The sequence below is a fragment of the Dendrobates tinctorius genome, unplaced genomic scaffold (assembly GCF_039654945.1).
Source record: "Dendrobates tinctorius isolate UK_male_01 unplaced genomic scaffold, ASM3965494v1 ptg000139l, whole genome shotgun sequence".
NCBI lineage: Eukaryota > Metazoa > Chordata > Amphibia > Anura > Dendrobatidae > Dendrobates > Dendrobates tinctorius.
In genome coordinates, this window is record NW_027361807.1 from 7,471,750 (window position 1) to 7,494,670 (window position 22,921).

General features: G+C 45.3%; 1 protein-coding gene across 6 annotated transcripts in view; it reads right to left on the minus strand.

The window, feature by feature from the left end:
- The window catches only part of UIMC1 (ubiquitin interaction motif containing 1), a 273,520-nt gene that overhangs the window by 89,612 nt on the left and 160,987 nt on the right, over positions 1 to 22,921 (minus strand). For all 6 annotated transcript variants that reach the window (XM_073544992.1, XM_073544993.1, XM_073544991.1 and 3 more), the window contains exon 8: positions 10,699 to 10,781. In XM_073544992.1, the coding sequence (XP_073401093.1) occupies positions 10,699 to 10,781 (83 nt within the window). The remainder of the gene's footprint in view (positions 1 to 10,698; positions 10,782 to 22,921) is intronic.

A 22,921-nucleotide genomic window follows, 5' to 3' on the forward strand; every position in this document is an offset into this window, starting at 1 on the left:
TTTTTGAAAGGTTTTTGTTCTGGAAGTGCTTTCTTCTTGTCGGTGGCTCTCTCTAGAATCTCGTCTAGGGCAGGCCCGAAGACATATTCCCCTTTGAAGGGTATGGCGCACAGCTTAGCTTTGGAGGTGATGTCACCGCTCCACATCTTGAGCCAGAGAGCTCTCCTGGCTGCGTTGGATTGTACCAGGGACCTAGCAGCTACCCCAACGGATTCCATAGAAGCATTCGCTAAAAACCCTGTAGCTTTATGCAGGACGGGTAGGGAGTCTAATAACTCACCCCTGGAGGTACTCTGTGATATGTGGGATTCTAGTTCCTCAAGCCAGCAGAACAAAGCTCTAGCTATGCAGGGGGAGGCGATGTTTGCCTTTAACGTGGACACAGATGTCTCCCAAGATTTCTTTAGGAGACTTTCTCTTTTTCTGTCCATCGGGTCCTTCAGTTGAGAAGACTTCTCGAATGGGAGCGCAGTTCTTTTTGCGACTCTCGCCACCTGAACATCAACTTTGGGGATGTCCCATTTCGCAGAATCGCCTTCCAGGGGAAATCTATGTTTCATCTCTGAGGGAGTGCTAAGGTGTTTTTCCGGCAGTTCCCACTCCTGCGAAATCATGTCCAATACTGTATATTGGCATGTACTGGGAACCCTATGCGTTTTTCAGTTTTAAGCCCACTAAACATTTGGTCCTGAATGGACTGCGGTTCTGGCTCCTCTTCTAACCCCATGTGTCACGTGGACCCGTCCTGTGTGACACAACCCGCAGGCCGGTAACTAAAACAAGACACGGGGGAAGGGGAAACAGTTACAACGGTGGGCCCTGCGATAGGGAACGGGAACGTGGAGACCTCCTGCACTCCCCTGAGTCAGTGTCCCTCACACTCCTAACGTTCCCTATACAGGCTCCTCACCTGTCGCCAAGCCAGAACCTGTCACCCTAGCACACCCTACACCTATACCTTGCTAGGGAGCTGGGCGGTGCAGGCACTGGCCCCACTGCAGTACTAATACACACCAGGGAAAAATACAAATACCACTTAGCTTTGTTCTGTTGCTATTGCTCCCAGTATAGTCCACCACCAGAATGCAGCTTTTTGCAGAATAGCTGCTACTTCTCCAAGCTCTGTCAGAGCTGCAAGGAACACCTCTCTGTATTTCCTTCCTTCACCAGACTTTACACCAGAGCTCCCCTCAGCTGCTCTCTGTAGTTCCTTCTTTCACCAGTCTTGGTTGGAAATTAGCAATATCACCAAGTGATTGCAACCACCTGACACTCTTTTATAGGTAAGAGCCAGCAATCACACCTTCTTCATAATCACGTGCACTAAACTAAAGTAACCAGAGTGCAATGACCCTAACGGCCACCGGGGGCAAAACTAGAACTGAAATCACCACAGTGCAATGACCCTAATGGCCACCGGGGGCAAAACCAACCTCAAGCACACAGCTTAAGGAAAAAAAAGGTTACTAGTGCTTTTGTCTGTCATAATCCAACCTGGATCATGACACCATGGTGCTGCGTACTGCTGATACCAGCTCCTCCATATAGTCAGAGGAAAAGAGGTATTTCCGAATCTCGGCATCCCTGGGTTCCTCCCATCTCCCAGAGGACGATGTATGAGACAGGTCGGACTCAGAGTCAGAGTCTTCAACCTGTATTTTCCTTTTCTTTGCTAGAGAACGGGATTGTGGTGGTGGAGGTGGTGCTGGTAGTGTAAAAGCCGCTAGGGAAGACTGCACCTCTTGTTTGAACAGGGAGTGAATCTCGTCTAAGAGGGACGGCTACTCTGCTCTACTTTGTCGGTGCAGGACCGGCAAAGCTTTTTATCCCATAAGGAGGGCATTTTAATGTTACATATTGGGCACTTTTTCCTAGTTGCGGCTTTGAGGATAGACGTTTCACCCTGAAACGAGAGGGAGTTCAGAATAAAGGGAGCCCCCAAAATGAGATCACCACCCCACGGACCCCTTCCCTGCAACACTCACTGTAGCAGGGGCAGCGCTGGGCTCTGCAGACGCAGGGCACGAAGAGCCATCCATGTTGAGGTATTTGTCTTACCTCTACGCAGGCTTCAGCAGGGATTTTATGCTCCTCAGAGCCAGCGCCCGCCCTCCAGCGATCGGTGCTTCCCCTTCCCCCTCCTGGGTCCACGGGCCGGCGTTTAGAAGCGGGCACCGCGCGTCGCATGGGGGCCGCCATTATCAGAAGTCTGCGTCCTCTCAGGAGCGCCGATACCGGAAGTGACGCGTGAGATCCACTGCCGTCACTTCCGGGATGCCCAGATGCCGCGCGCTGGAGGGGGAGAGACCGGGGAGCTGCGGGAGGCCCCTTGTCAGGGCTCTCTGGCCTGCTTTGCCCTCACGGGGGCGCGGGAAGGCCAGCGAGAGGTCCCGAGGTCACCCGAGGGGACGACGGGAGAAGCAAAGAGGAGGCGGGACGCGACCACCAGCTGCTTGGCATCTTGACGCAGGTAACCCTGCCCTGTTACTGCAGTTGCCGGCCACCACAGTATACGGACCTCTCCCTGCTCCATGGGGAACAGGAAAGACACTGACAGATGGGAGGAACTTTTAACCTCTCTGTGTTTCCTGTCCCCCATCAGGGCAAAGAGGCAACCTCCGTACACCGTCGTGGAAGGTGACTAGAGAAATTTAGCTTTAGACCCAATTTTTCCTTTTCACAAGCATAACAAGAAAAAATAAACCACCCAATTTGTTGAGCATTTTCTCCTGAGTATTCCATTGCCCACTATGTTGGGGAAAGATACTGTTCGGGAGCACAGCAGTGCTCCAAAAGAAAGGAGTGCCAAAGTAGACTTTGCTCGTACGGTTTGCGGGCACCATACTATTGTAGTGCCCTTGTACTGCCAGAAGAGCAGTAACCCCCTATAAAGGACCTCATTTTATAAACTACACCTTCAAGGAATTCATCTATGGTTGTGATTAGGGATGAATGAATAGCTTTGGATAACAGCTTATCCGAATAACTATAGCGCTTACCGAAGAGCTGCATCGGACACCTGGAGAGCTCCCGATGATCAGCTGTTCAGTGCCACAGCTGCACGTGTCGCAGCTGTGTGACAATCACAACACATGGAGAGCAAAACAAACAAGCTCTCCAAGCATGTGCTGTGACTGTCACACATGCAGCTGCGGCACCGAACAGCTGATCATAGGGAGCGCTTTAGGTATCCAGGTTCCTGATGCAGCTTTTCAGTAAACGCTATAGCTATACGGATAAGCTCTTATCCAAAGCTATTCGCTCATCCCTAATCACAGGTGATTGACAGAATTTTATAAAATTGGGATGTGAAAACGAAAAAATTTTTACCCCAAATTTTTAATTTTAACATAGAATAATAGGATGAAATAGACCCAAACACTTATAAAGCAATTTCTTCCGAATACAGCAATATCCTACATGTGGTCATACACTTCTGCCTGGGTGTACAGCAAGGATCAGAAGTGAGTGACCGTCATTTGGCTTTTAGGGAGCAGTTTGTGGGCACAATTTGCATATGGTCTAAGCTTCCAAAACAGAACTAACCAAAATGTGACCCCATTTTGCAAATTACACTCTAGGAAATCATTTAGGGGTTGTAGGAATTCACTCTCTCTGGAAGGCATTAGGCCTTAGGCCGGTTTCACACGTCCTGATATTTCCGGTACCGGAAAAACCAGTACCGAAGATATCAGTGTCCGTGTGTGTAATACTTGTGGCATACATGTGACAACCATGTGCCACCCGTGTGCTGCATCAGAACCACACGTTCCGTCACCTGGGCAGCAGCAGTACAAGTGTTGTTCCCTGACGTCGGGTGCTGAAGACGACTCATCATTTTCCCCTGCTCTGCCGATCAGTGCTAGCAGGGAAGAATGAGGAGTTATATTCAACTGATAACAGCAACAGCATGCGGTAGCTAGTGGGACTATTACTCCCATCAGCCTACATCTGCTGCCACTAATAACAGTGAGAGCAGGCGGTGGTTGATGGGAGTATTCATCAGCCAATGCCTGCGCTATAAATAAAAACAGGGTGGGTTCCCTTGCATTTTTTATCAACAGCCAGGCAAGCCTCACTGCTGGGGGCTGCAACCCTCAGCTGTCAGCGTTGGCAAGGCTGGTTATCAAGAATAGAGGAGCTCCCACGTTGTATTTTTTTTTTAATTATTTAAATAATTTAAAAGAATGGAGTGGGCCCCCACCATGGATATTGTCCCCTCCCAGCCTAACAATAGTAGCCCACAGCCGCCCAGAAAAGGCACAACTATAAGATGCACCAATTCTAGTGCTTTGCCCTGCTCTTCCCACTTGCCTTGTAGCGGTGGCAAGTGGGGTTCATATTTGTGGGGGAGATGTCACCTTTGTATTGTCTGGTGACATCAAGCCCACGGGATACTAATGGAGAAGTGTCTATAAGACACCTATCCATTACTAATCCTATAGTTATAGAGTAAATAAAGACACAGCAAGTATAAAGTTCTTTATTAGAAATAAAACAAAACACACATTTCCATTTTTATGTAAAAATAACAAACACAGTTATACTCACCAAACACCCATTCTATTGAAGCCAATCAGACACAGGCAGGAGGTATGTCAGCTCCTGCTCAAAGCAGTACCTTACAGCCCACTGTACCTGAGTGACCCCGTAGCCATTTTTCGGCCTGAAGTCACCATGGAGACCATAAGCATGGCGTTGTGCCAATCGGAGCAGAGAGAGAGCCCCTCCGTCTTTTAGGCAGATAGATGCCACTGACGCTATGGACAGCTGTATCAGTGGGGTTAAATGCCCACGATCGGCACATTTGGCAAGAGTACAATTTCCCATATGCCGTATTCTGCGTTTCTAGCATTTAAGAGCTCTGTATATGGAGTCGGCAAACTATTCTATGAAAATCTGCGCTTCAGGAGGCAAAATAGCGGTATGTTCCTTCAGAGTATTGCCGTGTGGCTATACAGTACTTTACAGCCACAAAGAATATTGCCACATTCCGCAGAAACTGTGGAGCAAATTTTCATGCCATTGTTTGCTATTTCTCCATGTGAAAATGTAAAATCTGGGGATAAAATAAACTTTTGGTAGTACAAATTAATTATATTTTCTTAACTAACCAATGGTATAAAATTCCGTGAGGCACACGTGGTGTCAATATCATCACTGCACTCCTAGATGAGTATATTGAGAGTTGTAGTTTGTAAAATAGGGTTACTTATGGGGGGTGTGACAGGGTGGCTAGCGTTGTATGTGAGGAGAGATGTGTTGCAAAGGTTGCTTTTCTGCGTGATGTGAAAGCCATAAGTGTTTTCTCCAGCATCGTATGTGCAGAGAGCAATCCAATTGTTATATGGGCCTGGCTTTCATGGTGGGTAGGTCAGAGATGGGCGGGACGCCTACCCACCATATTTCCACCTCCAGGGTGTGGCTGGAGGGAGTTACAAGTCCAGCCAGTTTTTTTTCCCCTCTGTATTGTGTGGAGGAGAGGAAGCCTCCAGACCCTCAGCTCCTGCGAGAGCTGCCACATGTGTTGTCCCAGAGGAACTGGGCAGGACTGTATATGAACTTTTTATTCTCATTTGAGCCAGAAAGGCTGTTTTCCGTTACCAGTTTGGGTTTTTTGGTTTATGATGCAATAAACCACCCAGAGACTTTAACCACACGTGTGCCTGTCGAGGAGCAGCTAAGTGAACCGACCTTGCACAGGGGTTTCTGCTGTGACACTGGTCAGATTTTAAAAAAATGAGGCCCGGTCATTAACATAGAAAGGGGTTCACATTACATTTACCCAGCAAAGGCTGCCACAAAGGAAATATCCTTAAAAACACAGTTTCCAGCAAATATGCTGAATAGAAAAGCCAAACCAGGCCATTAAAAAAATGAACACATTAAAATGAGTAGATTAGCTTTCTACATGAGACCATTCCTTTACGCAGGTCGAAATCTTGCTCCAAGGCCTACCGGACTCTAGTTACATGGGTCTAAAGGACGGAGAAAAGACTGCTCAATAGTCTAACACTTTTCTTTATGATATTACACACAAGTCAGGAAAGGAGTTAAAAAAAGCAGGAGTCCTCGATGTTGCTCACAGCTAGCTATAACCATCTCCTTTGCTCATTTTGAACGTTCTAATCTTTGAACGTATTTTTGACTGTTATTTGACTCGAGCTCGTAATAAACTTCTAAAACCACCCAGTAGGGAAATATCCTTGTCCAGTGCCCAGGAGTGTTTGGGAATGCGCATACAACTCTTCACAACTGCAATGTGAGAAACATTTGCTCACCACTTCACACAGCGCAGCTTCTCAGTTCTCATCCTTCCAAGGCGCCTGTAACATTGCTTTTACCTGCTGTAATTTCATTTGTGAATGTGTTTTTCAGCTTGGAAACTGGCACAATTAGAGGGAAGGTGCCAAAACACTGAATGCAAGTGGATCTGGCTGCTCAAATTGAGTGAAAGAGGGAAAGCTCCAAGCCTGTAAGGTACAGTCACTGCAGATCATCACCGAGCATGCAGCACATCTCACTGCAGGGTGGTAATGTAATAATGGCGGAGAATGTCTAAAGCCCCCGTTACACACAGCGAGATCGCTAGCAATATCGCCGAAACGTCACAGGTTTTGTGCCGCAGCAGCGATATCGCTATGTCTGATACTCACCTGCGACCGGCTCCCCCGTTGGTTATCACTGATCGCGCGAGAACGTCCTGGACCATTTCTCGTCGGGCGCTTCCTGCTGGGCTTCCTGTGGCGCTGACGAGCGACGCGGGCGGGAGGACGTCAGGATCGCCGCGTCTGACAGGTAAGTAGCGACCCTCGACCGCTGCTATGTCGCTGGGGAGATCTGCCTGTGTGGCAGCTCACTAGTGACCACTTAGCGATGCACCAGCAATCCATATTGTTGTCGGGATCGCTGGTGCATCGCTTAGTGTAACGGTACCCTAACTGCTAAACAGCATGACCAGTCAGATCTACTGTGCTTTTCAGGTCTCTTACTCCTAATAGAAGCCCCAATCATGCTTTCCTTTCAGTTTGTTGAAGTGGTTTTATTTTTAGAACAAATTATGTGACCCCTAAATATATTCTTCACTGTAATATAAATTTAAAGGGGTATTCCCATCACCAAGATCCTATCCCAATATGTAGTAGGTGTATAATATTAGTAAATACCTCCAATTAGAAATTAAGTATAGTTCTTCGGATTCACTGTCACTTACATGTGCAGGGCATAGCAGTAGGTTAGAAATCCTTGCTTTCGACCACTAACAGCTGACTGTCACTATATGAGTGGTCGTAACTATGGATACCTAAGCTATTGCAATGCCTGCACATGGGGTAAGCGACATAGCAAATCAGGGTTCTTAGATTTCACCATGCCTGTTCCTTTTCTCATTTCCTCACTGAACGATGGCCACCCTGGACTTTATCTTCTGACAGAATTGTTTAAAGGCTTTAAATAAATCTATATACACATACATATATACATGTACACGCGTCTCGTTTCCTCTGACATGACACGGCTCGCTGCACAGGTGTATTATTTTAGCAAGTGGCTTCAGAAGAAGGGAGACCAGGAGAAGAATGCACGTTGCCACTGTGTACACACCTGTGGCTGTACATACGCTGGCAGAACTCAGACAGTGCTTTCTTTGGGACCGAGCACTGTCAATCAGTGGAGGAGGAAGAACCCCAATATGCAAATGAAGAGGCGTAACGGTGCACCAAACTCTTGGCCACACCAAGTGTGCACTAAAGTCTCCTAGTAATAGGAAAAAGGGATAGCTTGGTTGTTAAAGGGGCTAAGTCCCCTACAATACTGTATAGCCAAATTTTAAGTGCATTTTGGGGGTGATGGACTACCTTTTTTTTAAAAAAAAAAAAGTGCATCGACCCCAAAACTAAACAAAATAGACGAGACCTTCTGCACTCATTTCTTGTAAAAACATAATCTTGGAAGAAAGCAGGAGGAACGGTAAACTTTTAACCTCAGCCTTTTCAAGGAATTAATTCTGCTTTATTTCTTAAACTTCAAAGTAAGTGGTCACCATGGAAACCAAGTGTGGTAAAATAATAACTATATGAACTTACATTTCTTTTATTTTTAAGAGAAAACCACAATTCCTTCACTTACCCAAAATGGCTTTAAAAAAAATGTTTTTATTTAAAAAAAAAAAGTGATTTGAACTTTCTTTTTTATTACTGTAAAATATGAATTTTGCCATTATGTAACTTTTTTTTCTTTATCCTTTTAAAGGGGAACCTGACCGAGTACCTCTCTATACACATAAGGAAAGAGTCCGGTCCGTCTAGGGGAGTGGGCAGAGCCCTGCCTCAGACTTCTCATCCAAGATGACACAGAAGCCCTGGTAGGCTGTGCAAAGTATGTTTTCTCTCACAAGCTGTAACCTTTTGAAGTAAAGAATAAACGGCTGCAGAAATGTAGCCAATGTCTGATTCATGCAGTTTGTGGTTCGTATAGTGCAAAGTCTACTGCCAGGCTCCCTTTATAGTCAGTAAGCCGGAGCTCCTGCCGGGAATTGCTGACAGAATACTACACAAAATCATAACCAGAATAAACAATTATAGGGAATCTATTTTTTTTTACATTAGCTTATATGACTATCTACACGTTAAAAAAGTGTTATTAAAAATAAATGGCTGTAATAGCCGAGGCAAGATCTTGCATGGAGCCTCAGACTGAGGACAACTGACAGCCACCTTGTGTTTCTTCCATTTTCTAATTGTGCCAACAGTTGTTACCTTCTCACCAAGCTGATTGCCTATTGTACTGTAGCCCAGCCCAGCCTTGAGCAGGACTACTATTTTGTCTCTGGTGTCCTTAGACAACTCTTTGTTCTTGGCCATGGTGGAGAGGTTGGAGTGTGATTATGTGGACGGGTGTCTTTTATACAGGTAACAAGTTCAAACACGTGCAATTAATACAGTTAATGAGTGCAGAGTAGAAGGGCTTCCTAAAGAACAGGTGTATGAGAGCCAGAATTCTTGCTGGTTGGTAGGTGATCAAACACTTATTTCATACAATAAAATCCAATTTAATTATTTAAAAATCATACAATGTGATATTCTGGTTTTTATTTGTAGAGTCTGTATAAAAATGTAGCCACGATAAAAATGACAGATCTCTCCATTCTTTGTAGGTGGGTAAACTTCGGCAATTTATCAAATACTTATTTTCCCCACTGTATACTGGGTATCTAACTTTCAGTTCCAGAGTCTGCATCTTTGCTGGCAGATAAATGGCTGTAATAGTTGTTCAATGAATGTAATAAGTTGTCTATAAGGGCATGTAGGTCATAGGCAGCTGAATAAAATTATACCTCGATTTCGATGATCTGATGTCTTATAAGAAAAACGAGGATTTCTCTGGAATATGTAAATGAGCTGTTCCAGGCAATGGGTCAAACACTGATTTGCATGAGAATCTGCCTCCAGAGATTATTTTAACCCCTTTCTGACAGTTGAGGTACCATCCCGTCCAGGCGCCCTGGGCCAGAATGCCTATGGACGGGATAGTACGTCATAGCAATCGGCCGTGCATACGGGGGGGGGGGGCACGGCAGATTGCGGCCGGTTGTCAGCTGACTTTGTCCCTGACAATATCTTGTGTCCCTGACCTTGATGCAGGCTCACACGCCGAGCCGGCATCTTTCCCGGAAAGTGATGGCTGATTTAATTACCCATCGTGCGCCTTTAACAGCTACAGGTGGAGTGGAGCTCTGCCCGCAGCTGTTAACCTGGTGAATTCCGCTGTTAATCTTTGACAGCAGCATTTAACATATGCCAGCATGGGGGAGCATCATTCCCTGTGCACATAGGCACTCATGTGAAGTGACCTGTAGCTGACGTTCATGGGAGATCGTGATTTTAGCTATTCATACAAGTGTTGAAAATTACCATGAATAGCACAAGTGATCAGACGATCGCAGCTTCGGGTCCCCCAAGGAGATTAACAAATACAGTAAAAGGTGTAAATTGTTTATAAAAAATAAACCCAAAAAAGTTAAAATACACATATTTGGTATTGATGCATTTGTAAAATCTGGTGTATCAAAGTAAAATAAATTAATCCGAATCATAAGGGCATAAAATTAAACAATAATCAAAACGTTAAAATTACATTTTTTTTTTATCGCTGCAATATTACAATGAAATGCAACAGGTGATCAAAACATTGTATCTACCTCAAAACAGTATCAGTAAAAACGTCAGCTTGGGGCGCAAAAAATAAGCCCTTACCAGCCCCATACCCTGAAAAAAGAAAACATTATGGGTCTCAGAAAATGGCGACACAAGCAACAATGTTTTGGGTTTTTTTTTCTACTTTTTTTACTGCTTAAAAACTGTACATATTTGGTATCTGCTTAATCATACTGCCAGATTTCAACACACTTGCATATTTTTTCCCCTGCTTTCTTGTGCACCACATGATAAAATGAATGGCGCCATTCAAAAGTACAACTTGTCACACAAAAAAAACAAGCTCTCTTATGGCTTTGTGGACAGAAAATTAAACAAAAAGTTGTGGCTCTTGGAAGAAGGGAAAGAAAAGAAAATGCAAAAAATTGAAAAAGAGCTGATGGGTGAGGATCCTCACGAATCTATGGATATGCTATAAATATATTGTCATAAGACTGATCTAATTGTTCTTTTATCTGCTTTCTATTGTTCCACGCAGCCTTACCTTTGGATCCGGGGTGATCTCCATTCCATTAGTTTGATCATCTTTGTCAGATTCATCCTGCATGGCTGGACTAGGCTGTGTTTCTGTGGAGAAAGTAATAAACATTGCTCCATGCTAATTTTTGAAGTTCTCTATCAATACTGAGAAATCATATTATATCTTACTTAATATGACTTCCAATTTGATATTCAAGTGAATTAAAGTCCCCAAATTCATCAGGATAGACTGAAAATAATCAGTTGAGTATTGAGCTGGATCAGACATTGTGTTCAATCACAAAAATGCTATGTTCCCTGGCAAAATCTTGTATTGTACTCTCCACAAGGTGAAACACTACCTCTTATACCACCTGGACTCTCACCCAGGCAAATCAGACTTCAAACTTTGCTGCACTAATGAGGGGCGAATGCCCCAAAACACAGTGGATGGTCCGGTTTGGCTTTAATTCTAAGTCACGTGGCGTGGCAAGGGTCATTTAAGAATCAATATAGACTTTTAGGATTGCTACTCCCAATAGGTCGCAATACTCTTCCTCACTGAAGAGACTACTTGCATGTAGACACTCTTGCATGCTGGGTTTACACAAGTTGACGGTGGCGGTTAAACGACCACTGATCGTCCACTTGAACAGCACTAGTGGTCATTTAATGACATGTTTAGACAAGCCATACATAATTCAATGGGGAGTCTCCTTTTGTGGGCAATGGACTCACATATGCAGTGCGTTAGACTGTCACCCGGAGTACAGAGAGCACAATGCAGGTGATTGGCACACATGGAAGATGCATGAGATTTTAGTTGTGGAGGTTCTGCTATATTCTTGTAATATAACACTACAAGATGGCGTACATCCATACTAAATATAGAGATCACAAAACAGTGGCACTGTATGAAGTTTTATAGTCACTGACTGGTTATCTATCTAAAAGGAGCCCTCCATGCAAAATAACGCCTCAACAACGCCTGGGCTAGGAAAACACAATGCACGAATTTTCAGAGATTGCCAGAATGATGGTGTCGTCATTGAAGACCAAAGGGGTTGGTTTAAGCAGGGTTTATGGAGGAAAAACTGGGTCACTTTCCAGGCCTGGAACTTTTTTCCAGGAGCACCTTCAAACTTATTTGCATAAGCTAATTTTCTCTGCAATGCCGAATCTATGACAACAACGGTATGTTTCACGTGTTTTAGAGGGATTTTCTACACGCTCATCTTACTTTTAGACGGTTTCCTGTGCTCTGTGCTAACCAATGATGATTTGTTCAGTCCTCACAGCCAGTCCTGGCACTGCCCATCTTATGCTCCTGTACTCCTATCAGCCCGCCCACGCCATTCGCCAAAATTCTGAAATTGTATTGGCTCTGCACAATCAGCTACTCGGTACCCATTATAGCTATTCTGCTAAGTGGTCTCTGCCTGCAAGTTATCCTCATGTATTATAGTACCACTGCTCTCCCAACGATCTGAGCAGTGGTACTGTAATACACGGGAATAGGAGAGTGGTACTGTAATACGCTGGTACGTCGCTACATGGTCGCTAGTGAGCTGTCAAACAGGCAGATCTACTCAGCGACGCAGCAATGATACCACAATCCGTATAACGACCTCGGCGGCCATTGGGACCTTGTCACACAGCAGCTATTCTGACGACTCAGACCTCGATAGGTGTGCTTCAGCGTTGCATATTCCACGCTCCTCTGCTCCGATTGGTGGCTAATATAGCGATATCACTACGCGGTTTGCTTCAGCGTCCCTGTCTGAGTCACTAGTGCGCTATTTATTCGTGGATCCACAGTCACTGACACGGGGACACACGATTATTATAACTGAACATGTTAAATGTTATGACTGTATATAATGGATAGCTGACCTATAAAAGGAAACGCTACAAAGATCCTAATTTGACACCACCAATCGGAGCTGAGGGGGCGTTGAAAAGACAAAGCAAAATCACGCCTGCGTCCCTGAGTTTCCAGCGAGGTCGCTCGTCGTTGTTATGGCGTCAAACACAGCAATGCATGCCGGCCAGCGGGACACCAACAATCAAAAAATGGCCTGGGACATTCGAGCACGATCAGCGATATCGCAGCGGGGGGTCGGTCACCGCTATGTGTCACACATAGCAAGATCGCTGGCGAGGTCGCTGTTGCGTCACAAAACCTGTGACGTTTCAGCGATCTCGCTAACGATCACGCAATGTGTGAAGTACCCCTTAGAAACCCCCTCTTTTCAAGGGTTCATCCTCCTCATCTTATCAATTCTCTACTATAAAGCTCTATGTTCACATTGGAAACTTCTTGCGTATGTATGGCACTGTGCAAACATTTTAGGAAAGTGCAGATAAAATGCTTCAAAGCAAGACTACTTTCAAAAAAAGAAGTGCCAAAAGTTTTTTTTTCCATCAACAAAAGGGAACCTGTGACCAGGTTTTTGCCAACTAATTGTGAGCAGCATCATGTAAAAACAGAAACCCAGATTCCAGCATTGTGTCAGTTACTGGGTTGTTTGATGTAGCTTTGATAAAAACAGTTTGCTCAGCAGGAGATTATCACTAAAGAACTGGTTGTCTTGTGCCATGTAGTTCTCCATATTCGTGAGCTCTGTATAAGCATATCCTCACCACTGATTGGCATTTTACTGTGCACACAATGCTTGACCAGATAGCTGCCAATCGGTGGTGTGGACAGAGTAATACAGAGCTCAACATTTAGAGAACTGGTAGATTCGCAGCAGATAAAATAGTGATTGTAGCAAAACCACAGAAAGCAGCACTGTTAGTTGCTAGCATCAGGGTCTCAGTCCCTACAGATGGGAAATCAAAAACTTATTGAAAAGATTCCCTTAACAAAATGCAAAGTGAATGAACAAAATTGCAATATCAACCGAATTTATATTTGGTATGACCACCTTTAGAACACCATCAAAGCAGTTGTCCTAGGAAAGGTTGCAGTTTGTTGAAGGAACTCAGCAGGGAGGTCATTCACAATATTATGGAGAACCAACCACAGATCTTCTGTGGATTTAGCCTTATGCAAATCTTTCTGTCTCTTTAGATAATCCTCAACATCATTTCCCTATCATTTCCAGGACTTCTTGTCTTATTTATGGGTTATGCACATGATTTTTTTCAACCTTCTGAGGCCATGTGCACACGTTGCAGATTTAATTGCGGTTCCGCCACGGTTTGTACCGCGCGGAATAGCCTAAAATCCGCAGTGTAGTGCACCTATAATGGGAGTCTATGGGATCCGCAGACTTGATGTGCACATGCTGCGGAAAAAAACGCACAGAAACGTAGCGGTTTATTTTCCGCAGCATGTCACTTCTTTTCTGCAGTTCCGCTGCGGTTCTGCACACATAGACTCCCATTCTATCTTTCAATTCCGCAGCAAAACCGCTGAGCAAAGAAAGATCTGCGGTTTTGCTGCTGATTTGCTATCCAAAAACGCAGGAAAGGGAAGTGACGGAACAGGAAGGAGGAAGTGTATGCTATATGAAAATAAAATGGAGTCGTACCGTCGTATGGGGATGGATGTGAGGCGCATGGTTGAGTTGGTAAGTTATGTCTATGTGTGTCACTCTGTGTGTGTGTCAGTCTGTGCGTCAGTCTGTGTGTCTGTAGTGACAGATTGTGGTCATTCGTCGGATGGGACAGCTCTCCCATCCAAATATGATGGGAGAGTTTTCCCATCGTCAGGCGGATGACCACAATGGGTTAAAAAAAAACAAAAAACACACGTAACAAACAGTACATACAACACACAACATGTACACACATACTTACCACATATCACTTTCGCCTGCCCGAAGCCTTCCCTCACTGGTCTCCCATTGAAATGTTTAAAAAAAAAAAAAAAAAAAAAGGTTCTGTCCCACGATGTCCTCCGGTGATACACTGCAAGAGTTAAATTGCTCCTGCAGTGTGCGCTGGTCGGCGGTGGGTTCCCGGCGGTTCAATGAACTCCGGGACCTCACTTTACGGCCCGGGAGCTCAGTTTACGGTAATTGACCTGTCATTATTGCCGTAAAGTGAGAGTCCCTGAGTTCATTGAACTCCGGTTAACTCACTTTCACGCATGCGCAGTCACACTACAGGAACTTTCTCCTGTCAGTGTGACTTTTTAACCCGTGGAGAGCAGTCACATCTACTGATGTGACTGTTCTCGACTAGAGATCGACGTGGGACACTCGATTTTAAATGGATTGCGTCGGACTGGTTGGTATTTTAGTGCTTTTTTATTTTATTTTTTTTTTACAAGTTATGGTTTTTTATGGGTAAGTATGGTTAAATAAAGAACATTAAAAAAAATTTTTCTGTGTGTTTTGTTTTTCATATTAAACTATAGGATTAATAATGGATCGGCGTCTTCTTGACGCCTCTCCATTATTAACCCGGCTTAATGTCACCTGTCAAAGGTGACATTAACCCTTTATTACCCCACATCCCGCCGCCACGGTGCGGGATGTGGGAAGAGAGGGGCTAAGTGCAGGAATTGGCGCATCTGATAGATGCGCCATTTCTGGGGCGGATGCGTGCTGATATTTGTAGCCGGGGGGGGCCAATATCCATGGCCCCTTCCTCGGCTATGAATATCAGCCCGCAGCTGTCGGCATAGCCTTTCTGGCTAAAAAGTATAGGGGGACCCCACGTCATTTTTTTTTTGGGGGGGGGTCCCCCTATTGGAATAGCCATGAAAGGCTCTGCTGACAGCGGCGGGTTGATATTCATAGCCTGGGAAGATGAAACACTTCCCAGGCTACAAAAAATCAGCACACACTTGCTTGCTTTTCCTCTCAGGACTTGAAAATTGGGCGGGAGCCCACGCCAATTTTTTTCAAGGCCAGACAGGGACAAACAGCAACTACGTGTTGTTTTTTGGTAGCCTGGGAAGAGGTTAATCTTCCCAGGGTATTAATATCAACCCGCCGCTGTCAGCAGAGCCTTTGATGAATAACAAAATATATGGAGACCCCACGTAATTTTTTTTGGGTGGGGGGCCACATATTCTATTAGCCATCAAAGGCTCAGATGACAGCGACGGGTTGATATTCAAAGCCTGGGAAGATTATCCCCTTCCCAGGATACCAAAAATCGAGCCCCAGTTATTGGCTTTGCCGTTCTGGACTTGAACAAAATGGCGATGGCTCGCGCCATTTTGTTCAAGTGCAGAATGCTAAATCAAGTAAATGTGGACTGTTTTTTGGTATCCTGGGAAAGAGGATAATCTTCCCAGGCTTTGAATATCAACCCCCCAGCTGTTTTAAAAAAAACATCCATAGCGAGCAAATTTGGAAACCAATGGAGGCCTGTATTTGGATTTAAAAAAAACACAAAGGAATGTGGAATCTAGTTCTAATTCACCTTAGTATTGTGTGTGGCCTCCATGCGCGTGTTTCAGTTCAATACTACGCATTGCCCTCAAAATAAAAACCAGCCAACACCATTATTAATAACCCACTGCTAAAACGGTCATGCTGAAGGATGGCGCAGGCACCAGGCTCACACTCTGCACATGTGACATACATGACAGAGTGTGGAGACAACATACAGAGTGATCTGTTGCCTGCAGCATCATAAAGCATGACATGTTTGGCACTGGGTCAGTAATGGTGTGGGGTGGTTTTTCTTGGTCGGGCCACACAGCCCTCCAGGTGCAGTTGGCCCTAGGTTCCACAATGGCAGACCTCATGTGGCTGGAGTGTGTCAGCAGTTCCTGATAGATGAAGGCAGTTAAGCCATGGCCTGGACCGTCCATTCCCCATAATCCGATTGACACCCTGGGACATCATGTCTTGCTCCATCCACCAATTTTACGTTGCAACTCAGACTGTCCAGGAGTTGACGGATAGGTGTGCCCGATGCTATCACATCGTTAGGGAAGTGTGTGTACGTGAGTGTGTGTGTGTGTATGACATTTTGTGTATGCTAACAAACAAAATATGAAGATATAAATAACATTCTTATCCATTACAGATAAGAGACATGCCCGCTATCTGGGACCCGGCCGATGAGGCCTACAAAGACAAGCATACACGTGATATGTGTTGGTCCAGAATCTGCCGTCAGCTGTATTCGGAATTTGATGGGTACACTGGTGCCCTGCAGCAGAAAATTAGTAAGTAATTTTTTGTATGTTGGTTAGACAGACCAAATTGTCATTTTTCAACGTATTGCACGGATCATAATGTGTTTGTTCTTTCAATTTTAGCTCGTGATGTGAAGCAACGCTGGAGATCGGTGAGAGATCGGTTTCAAAAAATCCAATCTCAGATTGGCACCAGTGGATCTTCACCGGCCAAAATTAAATTCAGCCTGTATCAAGACATGTGTTTCTTGCTAACCAGCAGGACTTTGAGGAGGTGAATATTTAGATATAATTTCAATGTTGTTATGATGACTAACATTAGAATTATCACTGAAAAGTCTGTTTTTTTTTTTTCTATCACAGCACTGATGGCAACATTTCGCCTCCTCCTGAAGATGCCAGCCAAGAGGCCGCAGGATCCACAGATTCAATGGATGGCTCTTCATTCTGTGAATTTGAGTCTCCAAGTACATCAGGTGTAGCGTCGGCTGCGTCTTCCTCAGGGACGGCATTTTGTTCAGAGAACCAAAATCCTCCTGCCCCAAACAGTCAACCAGCTGTCAATCCGTTGACCGTAACCGAGCCACTGGCCAAAAAAGGCAAAGGCAAAAAAAAAATGGATCAGACTACAAAAAGGGTTAATGACACCATAGATCTAATAAATAAATCTTCCAGGGAAGATCACTTGGATTTTTTTGGTGCCAGCATAGCCAGCAAAGCTCGGTTACTGTCAGCGGAAAGGCAGACTAAGTTTATGACAATAGTTAATGCAATATTGTCAGAATTTGAAGACCCTTCGCCGATTGCACCTTTAGCAGATATTGTAATGGGGGCCACACAAAGTGTTCGTGCAAGGCGTCCACCACCATTGCCGCCTCCACAACCACCAATGCCACCACCACCACCACAACAGCGTGATGACCAACGATATCATCGTCCTCCCAATAACTATTCCTATTATGGAGATGTTAACTCGGAACACATGACTTACAACCCAGATTACATCTTGCTCAACTAGTTGAGGGCATAAAGCAGGTCCTGGATGACAAAGTCCTCCATTAAATTCACAAGTTCTGCGTTGCTGACAAGAGACCTGCTGACACCGGTTTGGGATGACATATTTGGACAACCCTCGTGTTTGTTGCACCTTTTCTTTGTTGTTTAAAGATTATATAATTAAAAAAAAAAAAAGACTATGTTGGTCATAAAGTCTTTATTGGTTTTCTAATAAATTCATATTTTCAATTTCTTTTATTATTATTTGTGGAAAAATATCATAAGGGGTATATAACATTGTTTTTGGGATACAGAAACTCTAATTTGTCGCAATTGTCTTTGTCTTCACATCAGTTTTCTTCCCTCCTCTGCTGGTCCGGCTGCTCTTCACCGACACAGGAATATTGCCAGTGCACGGCACCTTCAGGACTCATGAAATATTCAGTGAAGGCTTCTCTCAAACTCACACCGTTGTTTGATGGCCTTCCCTGACAGACGTTGGTCACTGGATTAATTACTGGCTGCTGGTACTCCACATCTATGTCAGTGCTGTACTCCCAAGCATAGTTGTGGAGTACACAGCATGCCTTAATCACAGCGTCAACGGTGTCAGTATCCAACTGGATGGCAGTGTGAAAGATCCTCCACTGACTACACATGATCCCGAAGGTGCATTCCACATATCTGCGTGCATGACTCAGCCGATAATTAAAAATCCTCCGCCGGGCATTCAGTCCCCTCCGTGGGTATGGGCGCAGCAGGGTGATCATTAAGGGAAAGGCCTCATCCGATACCATCACAAAGGGCACTGGATGTGTGGAACCCGGCAAAGGTCTTGGGGCTGGGAGCGTTCAGCCATCTTGAAGAATTTGCTGACCAATCTGTGACGTTCGCAACACCCGAGAATCCCCAGTACTACCAAAGGCACCAACGTCGATGGCAACAAATTTGTAATGTGCATCAGCCACCACCATCAGGACCACCGAAAAATACTTCTTATAATTAAAGAAGCGTGATCCTGATATTGGTGGCTTCTGCACTCGTACATGTTTACCATCAACTGCACCTATGCAGTTTGGGAAATTGGCCACAGACTGAAAGCCTGCTGCGACCTGCAGCCAAGTCTCCTCTGTTGGGGAAGGAATCACCATGGGCTGCAATTTCTGCCAGATCACGTTACATGTGCACTTCACAATTTGAGAGATGGTGGATTTACCAACTCTAAATTGGAGGTGTAGGGATGTATAGCTCTCTCCTGTGGCCAAAAATCTGTAAATGAAAAAAAAAAAAGTTAATTAGATATGAATGCCACTAAAAGCTGGAAACACCGCAGTGTCTCCAGGACATGTAAAAAGTGTGACCACATGTACCAGAGACACTGACAAGATAAAAAGGCCTAGGACGCCAAAAAACCACAAAAATGAAACAGTATACTTACCGCAAGGTGATGAGCAGCCTTTCCTCAGCAGAGATGGACTTCCTCATCACTGTGTCCATATACGTAAGGTCTTCTCCCATTATGCTCAGTAGCCGGTCAAATGCCGGGATGGTGAGCCGCCAAAAGGACACAAATTTCTCGGGATATCTGTTAAAAAAAATATTAAGTTACATCAGATACAGATTTATTGTACTTACCAAAGTTATACATAACAAATTCACGTCACATATGGGTAACTTACCTTCTCAAATCTTGGTATAGCACACGAAAGTATTAAGTTACGTACCGGTAACGGTATTTTTCGGAGGCCCATGACAGCACCACAAGAGAGGGGATCCGCCCTATAGGAACAGGAAACCTACAGATACAAAAGGGCGGCACCTCTCCCACGCATCAGTTGGATTACAGAGCTTGAGAGGCTACCATGGTTAGTACACAACATATGATATATACAACCTATCTACCCTATTTAACAGAATTATTTCATACCATCTCCCACATAAGGTGATTCTATGAACAAACTTCTAAGGAGTGCACCCCTATATGTGAACAAGGGAGGGAACTAAGGGTGCTGTCATGGGCCTCCGAAAAATACCGTTACCGGTACGTAACTTAATACTTTATTCGGACTCCCATGACAGCACCACGAGAGAATTACAGAGATGTAAACTAACTTAGGGAGGGACTACAGCCTGCAGCACCCTTAGCCCGAAGGTGAGGTCTGAGGAGGCACCCATGTCTAACCGATAGTGGTTAAAAAAGGTGGAAGGAGATGACCAGGTGGCCGCCTTACATATTTGATCAATTGATACTCCAGATCTCTCCGCCCAGGATGATGCCATGGCCCGAGTGGAATGTGCCCTCAGGTTCTGTGGAGCCGGACCGCCACCTGCTGTGTAGGCAAGAGAGATAGCCTCCCTAATCCACCCTGCTAATGTGCGTTTTGATACTCTGTATCCTTTCCTGGAACCTTGGAAGGATAGGAATAATGCGTTCTCCTTCTTCCAAGGATCCGTGGCTGCTAAATATGTCAGTAAGCATCTTCTAATATCTAACGCCTGGAGTTTCTGCTCTTTAGGGTTGGTTGGGTTAGGGAGGAAGGAAGGCAGAACTATCTCCTGTGTCCTGTGGAATTGTGTTGCTACCTTGGGAAGGTATGCTGGATCTGGCCTTAGGATTACTCTATCCTGTAAGAACTCTGTGTAAGGAGGCAATCTGGAAAGTGCCTGTATATCGCTCACCCTACGTGCGGATGTTATTGCTACCAGGAATGCTGTCTTAAGAGATATAACCTTTAGTGAGGCGGAATCTAAAGGTTCAAACGGACTTTCTGTCATGGCTGTAAGGACTAAGTTTAAGTCCCACGGTACGCATCTGTCTTTGTGTATAGGTCTCGATCTGGCCGCTGCTCTGATGAACCTTGCTACCCAATAATCTTTTGCAATATCAGCTGCAAACAGGGCCCCTAAGGCTGAAACTTGTACTTTTAGCGTACTTGTGGAGAGACCCAATTCGAAACCTTTCTGGAGAAATTCCAGAATATGTTTCGTGGGAATTCCATCTCTGATGTCAAAGTGAAAGGTGGATAGGAAGCGTTTCCAGGTCCTAGCATAAATATTAGTGGTGGTTAATTTTCTGCTTCTTAGGAGGGTGTCAATTAAGTTCTTGGAGAACCCTCTATTTTTTAATAGTGACCTTTCAAATACCACGCCGTCAAATGAAGTCCCGCTACTTGTGGGTGGCTGACTGGCCCCTGGTAGAGGAGATCCGGAAGGTTCGGCAGTACCCAGGGATCGCCTACCGACATGGTCCTCAACCACGCGAACCAGGTCCTCCTGGGCCAAAAGGGGGCAATCAGTATGACTCTTGCCTGATCCTCTCTGATCTTCCTGACTACCAGGGGAAGAAGATTCAATGGTGGGAAGGCGTATGCCAGAGAAAAGTCCCATCTTATCAGTAGGGCATCCACCGCCAGGGGATTTTCCCTGGGGTTCAGAGAGCAGAACAATCTTTCTTTTCTGTTTTTTCTGGTGGCAAAGAGGTCTACCTCTGGCTGGCCCAATCTGGCGGTAAATGTCTTTGTTCAAAGCCCATTCTCCTTGTCTTAGAGCCGTGCGGCTTAAAAAGTCTGCTCTTTGGCCGGTTTCACATTAGCGCTTTTTAAGCGCACGCACGGCCGGGGGTAGCTCCGCCCCCGAGCCGGCTCTCTGCCCGGCGTGCCCGCCCCTTGCTTGTAGCGCCGCCTACTAGCGGACAGCGGCGCCTGCGATTGGCGCACCCTATCTTTAGCATAGTTTGATTTTGGCGCGCACGGCGCACCGTCAAAAGTGCGCAGCGCAGGTCAAAGCGCAACTAGCGCACGGCCTGCGCACGATCTGCGCACCCTATGCTAAAGATAGGGTGCGCCGATCACAGGCGCCGCTGTCCGCTAGTAGGCGGCGCTACAAGCAAGGGGCGGGCACGCCGGGCAGAGAGCCGGCTCGGGGGCGGAGCTACCCCCGGCCGTGCGTGCGCTTAAAAAGCGCTAATGTGAAACCGGCCTTACATTGTCCTTTCCGCTGATGTGGAGCGCGGTCAAAGATAGACAATTTCTCTCTGCTATCTGGAGGAGCCGTTCTGTTATCTGCATCAGAGCGCTGGAGCGGGTTCCACCTTGGTGGTTGACATATGCTACCGCTACCTGGTTGTCCGAGTGTATCCTCACATGATGGCCCTGCAGGTAGATAATGAGTTTCTTGACTGCTCGCTCTATCGCCAATAGTTCTCTCTGGTTGGATGAGATTTCAGAATTAGAATCCCACTGGCCCTGTACCACTATGTCCCCCATATGGGCTCCCCAACCAAAGGAACTTGCGTCTGTGGTTATAATACGGGTTATCTGTGTTATCCAGGGCACCCCTGACGCTAGGTTCTCGCTCTGAAGCCACCATCTCAGTGATGTAACAGTTGAGGGGCTTAGACACATCCGACCTTGTAAGGAGCCTCCAAGGGCCCTGCTATTAATCAAGACGTCGTTTTGAAGGGTTCTGGTATGGAACTGCGCCCACCTTACTGCTGGGATGCATGAAGTTAGAGAACCTAACAGGGACATGGCCTGTCTGAGGGTCATAGATGGATTATCCATTGCCCGAAGAACCTGCTCCTGTATCTTTTGTAATTTATCTAGTGGTAGCAGGCACCGCTGAGTGTCTGAATTTAGTATCAACCCTAAAAATTTCTGTATTTTTAAGGGCTGGAGTCGGGATTTCTCGTAGTTTAAAATCCATCCTAGGTTTTCTAACCTGGATCTAGCTTTTTCTATCTGGGATTTACAATGACCCACCGATTTTCCTACAATCAAGAAATCGTCTAAATATGGAATGATTAAGACGTCAACCTCTCGTAAGTGAGCCATAACTTCGGCCACTAATTTTGTAAAAACCCTGGGTGCTGCTGAGAGACCAAAGGGAAGGGCTCTATACTGAAAATGACGTACTGTGCCCTCTACTGAAACTGCCACCCTCAGGAACTGCTGGAAGTCTGTATGGATAGGTACATGATAGTACGCGTCTTTCAAATCTATGACTGCCATAAAACAACCTTTAAACAATATTTTTATTGTTGTATTAATGGACTCCATTTTGAATTTATGATTAATCAAAAACTCGTTAAGGGAACGAAGGTTTATAATCGTTCTGAATGTGTTATCAGGTTTCTGGATTAGAA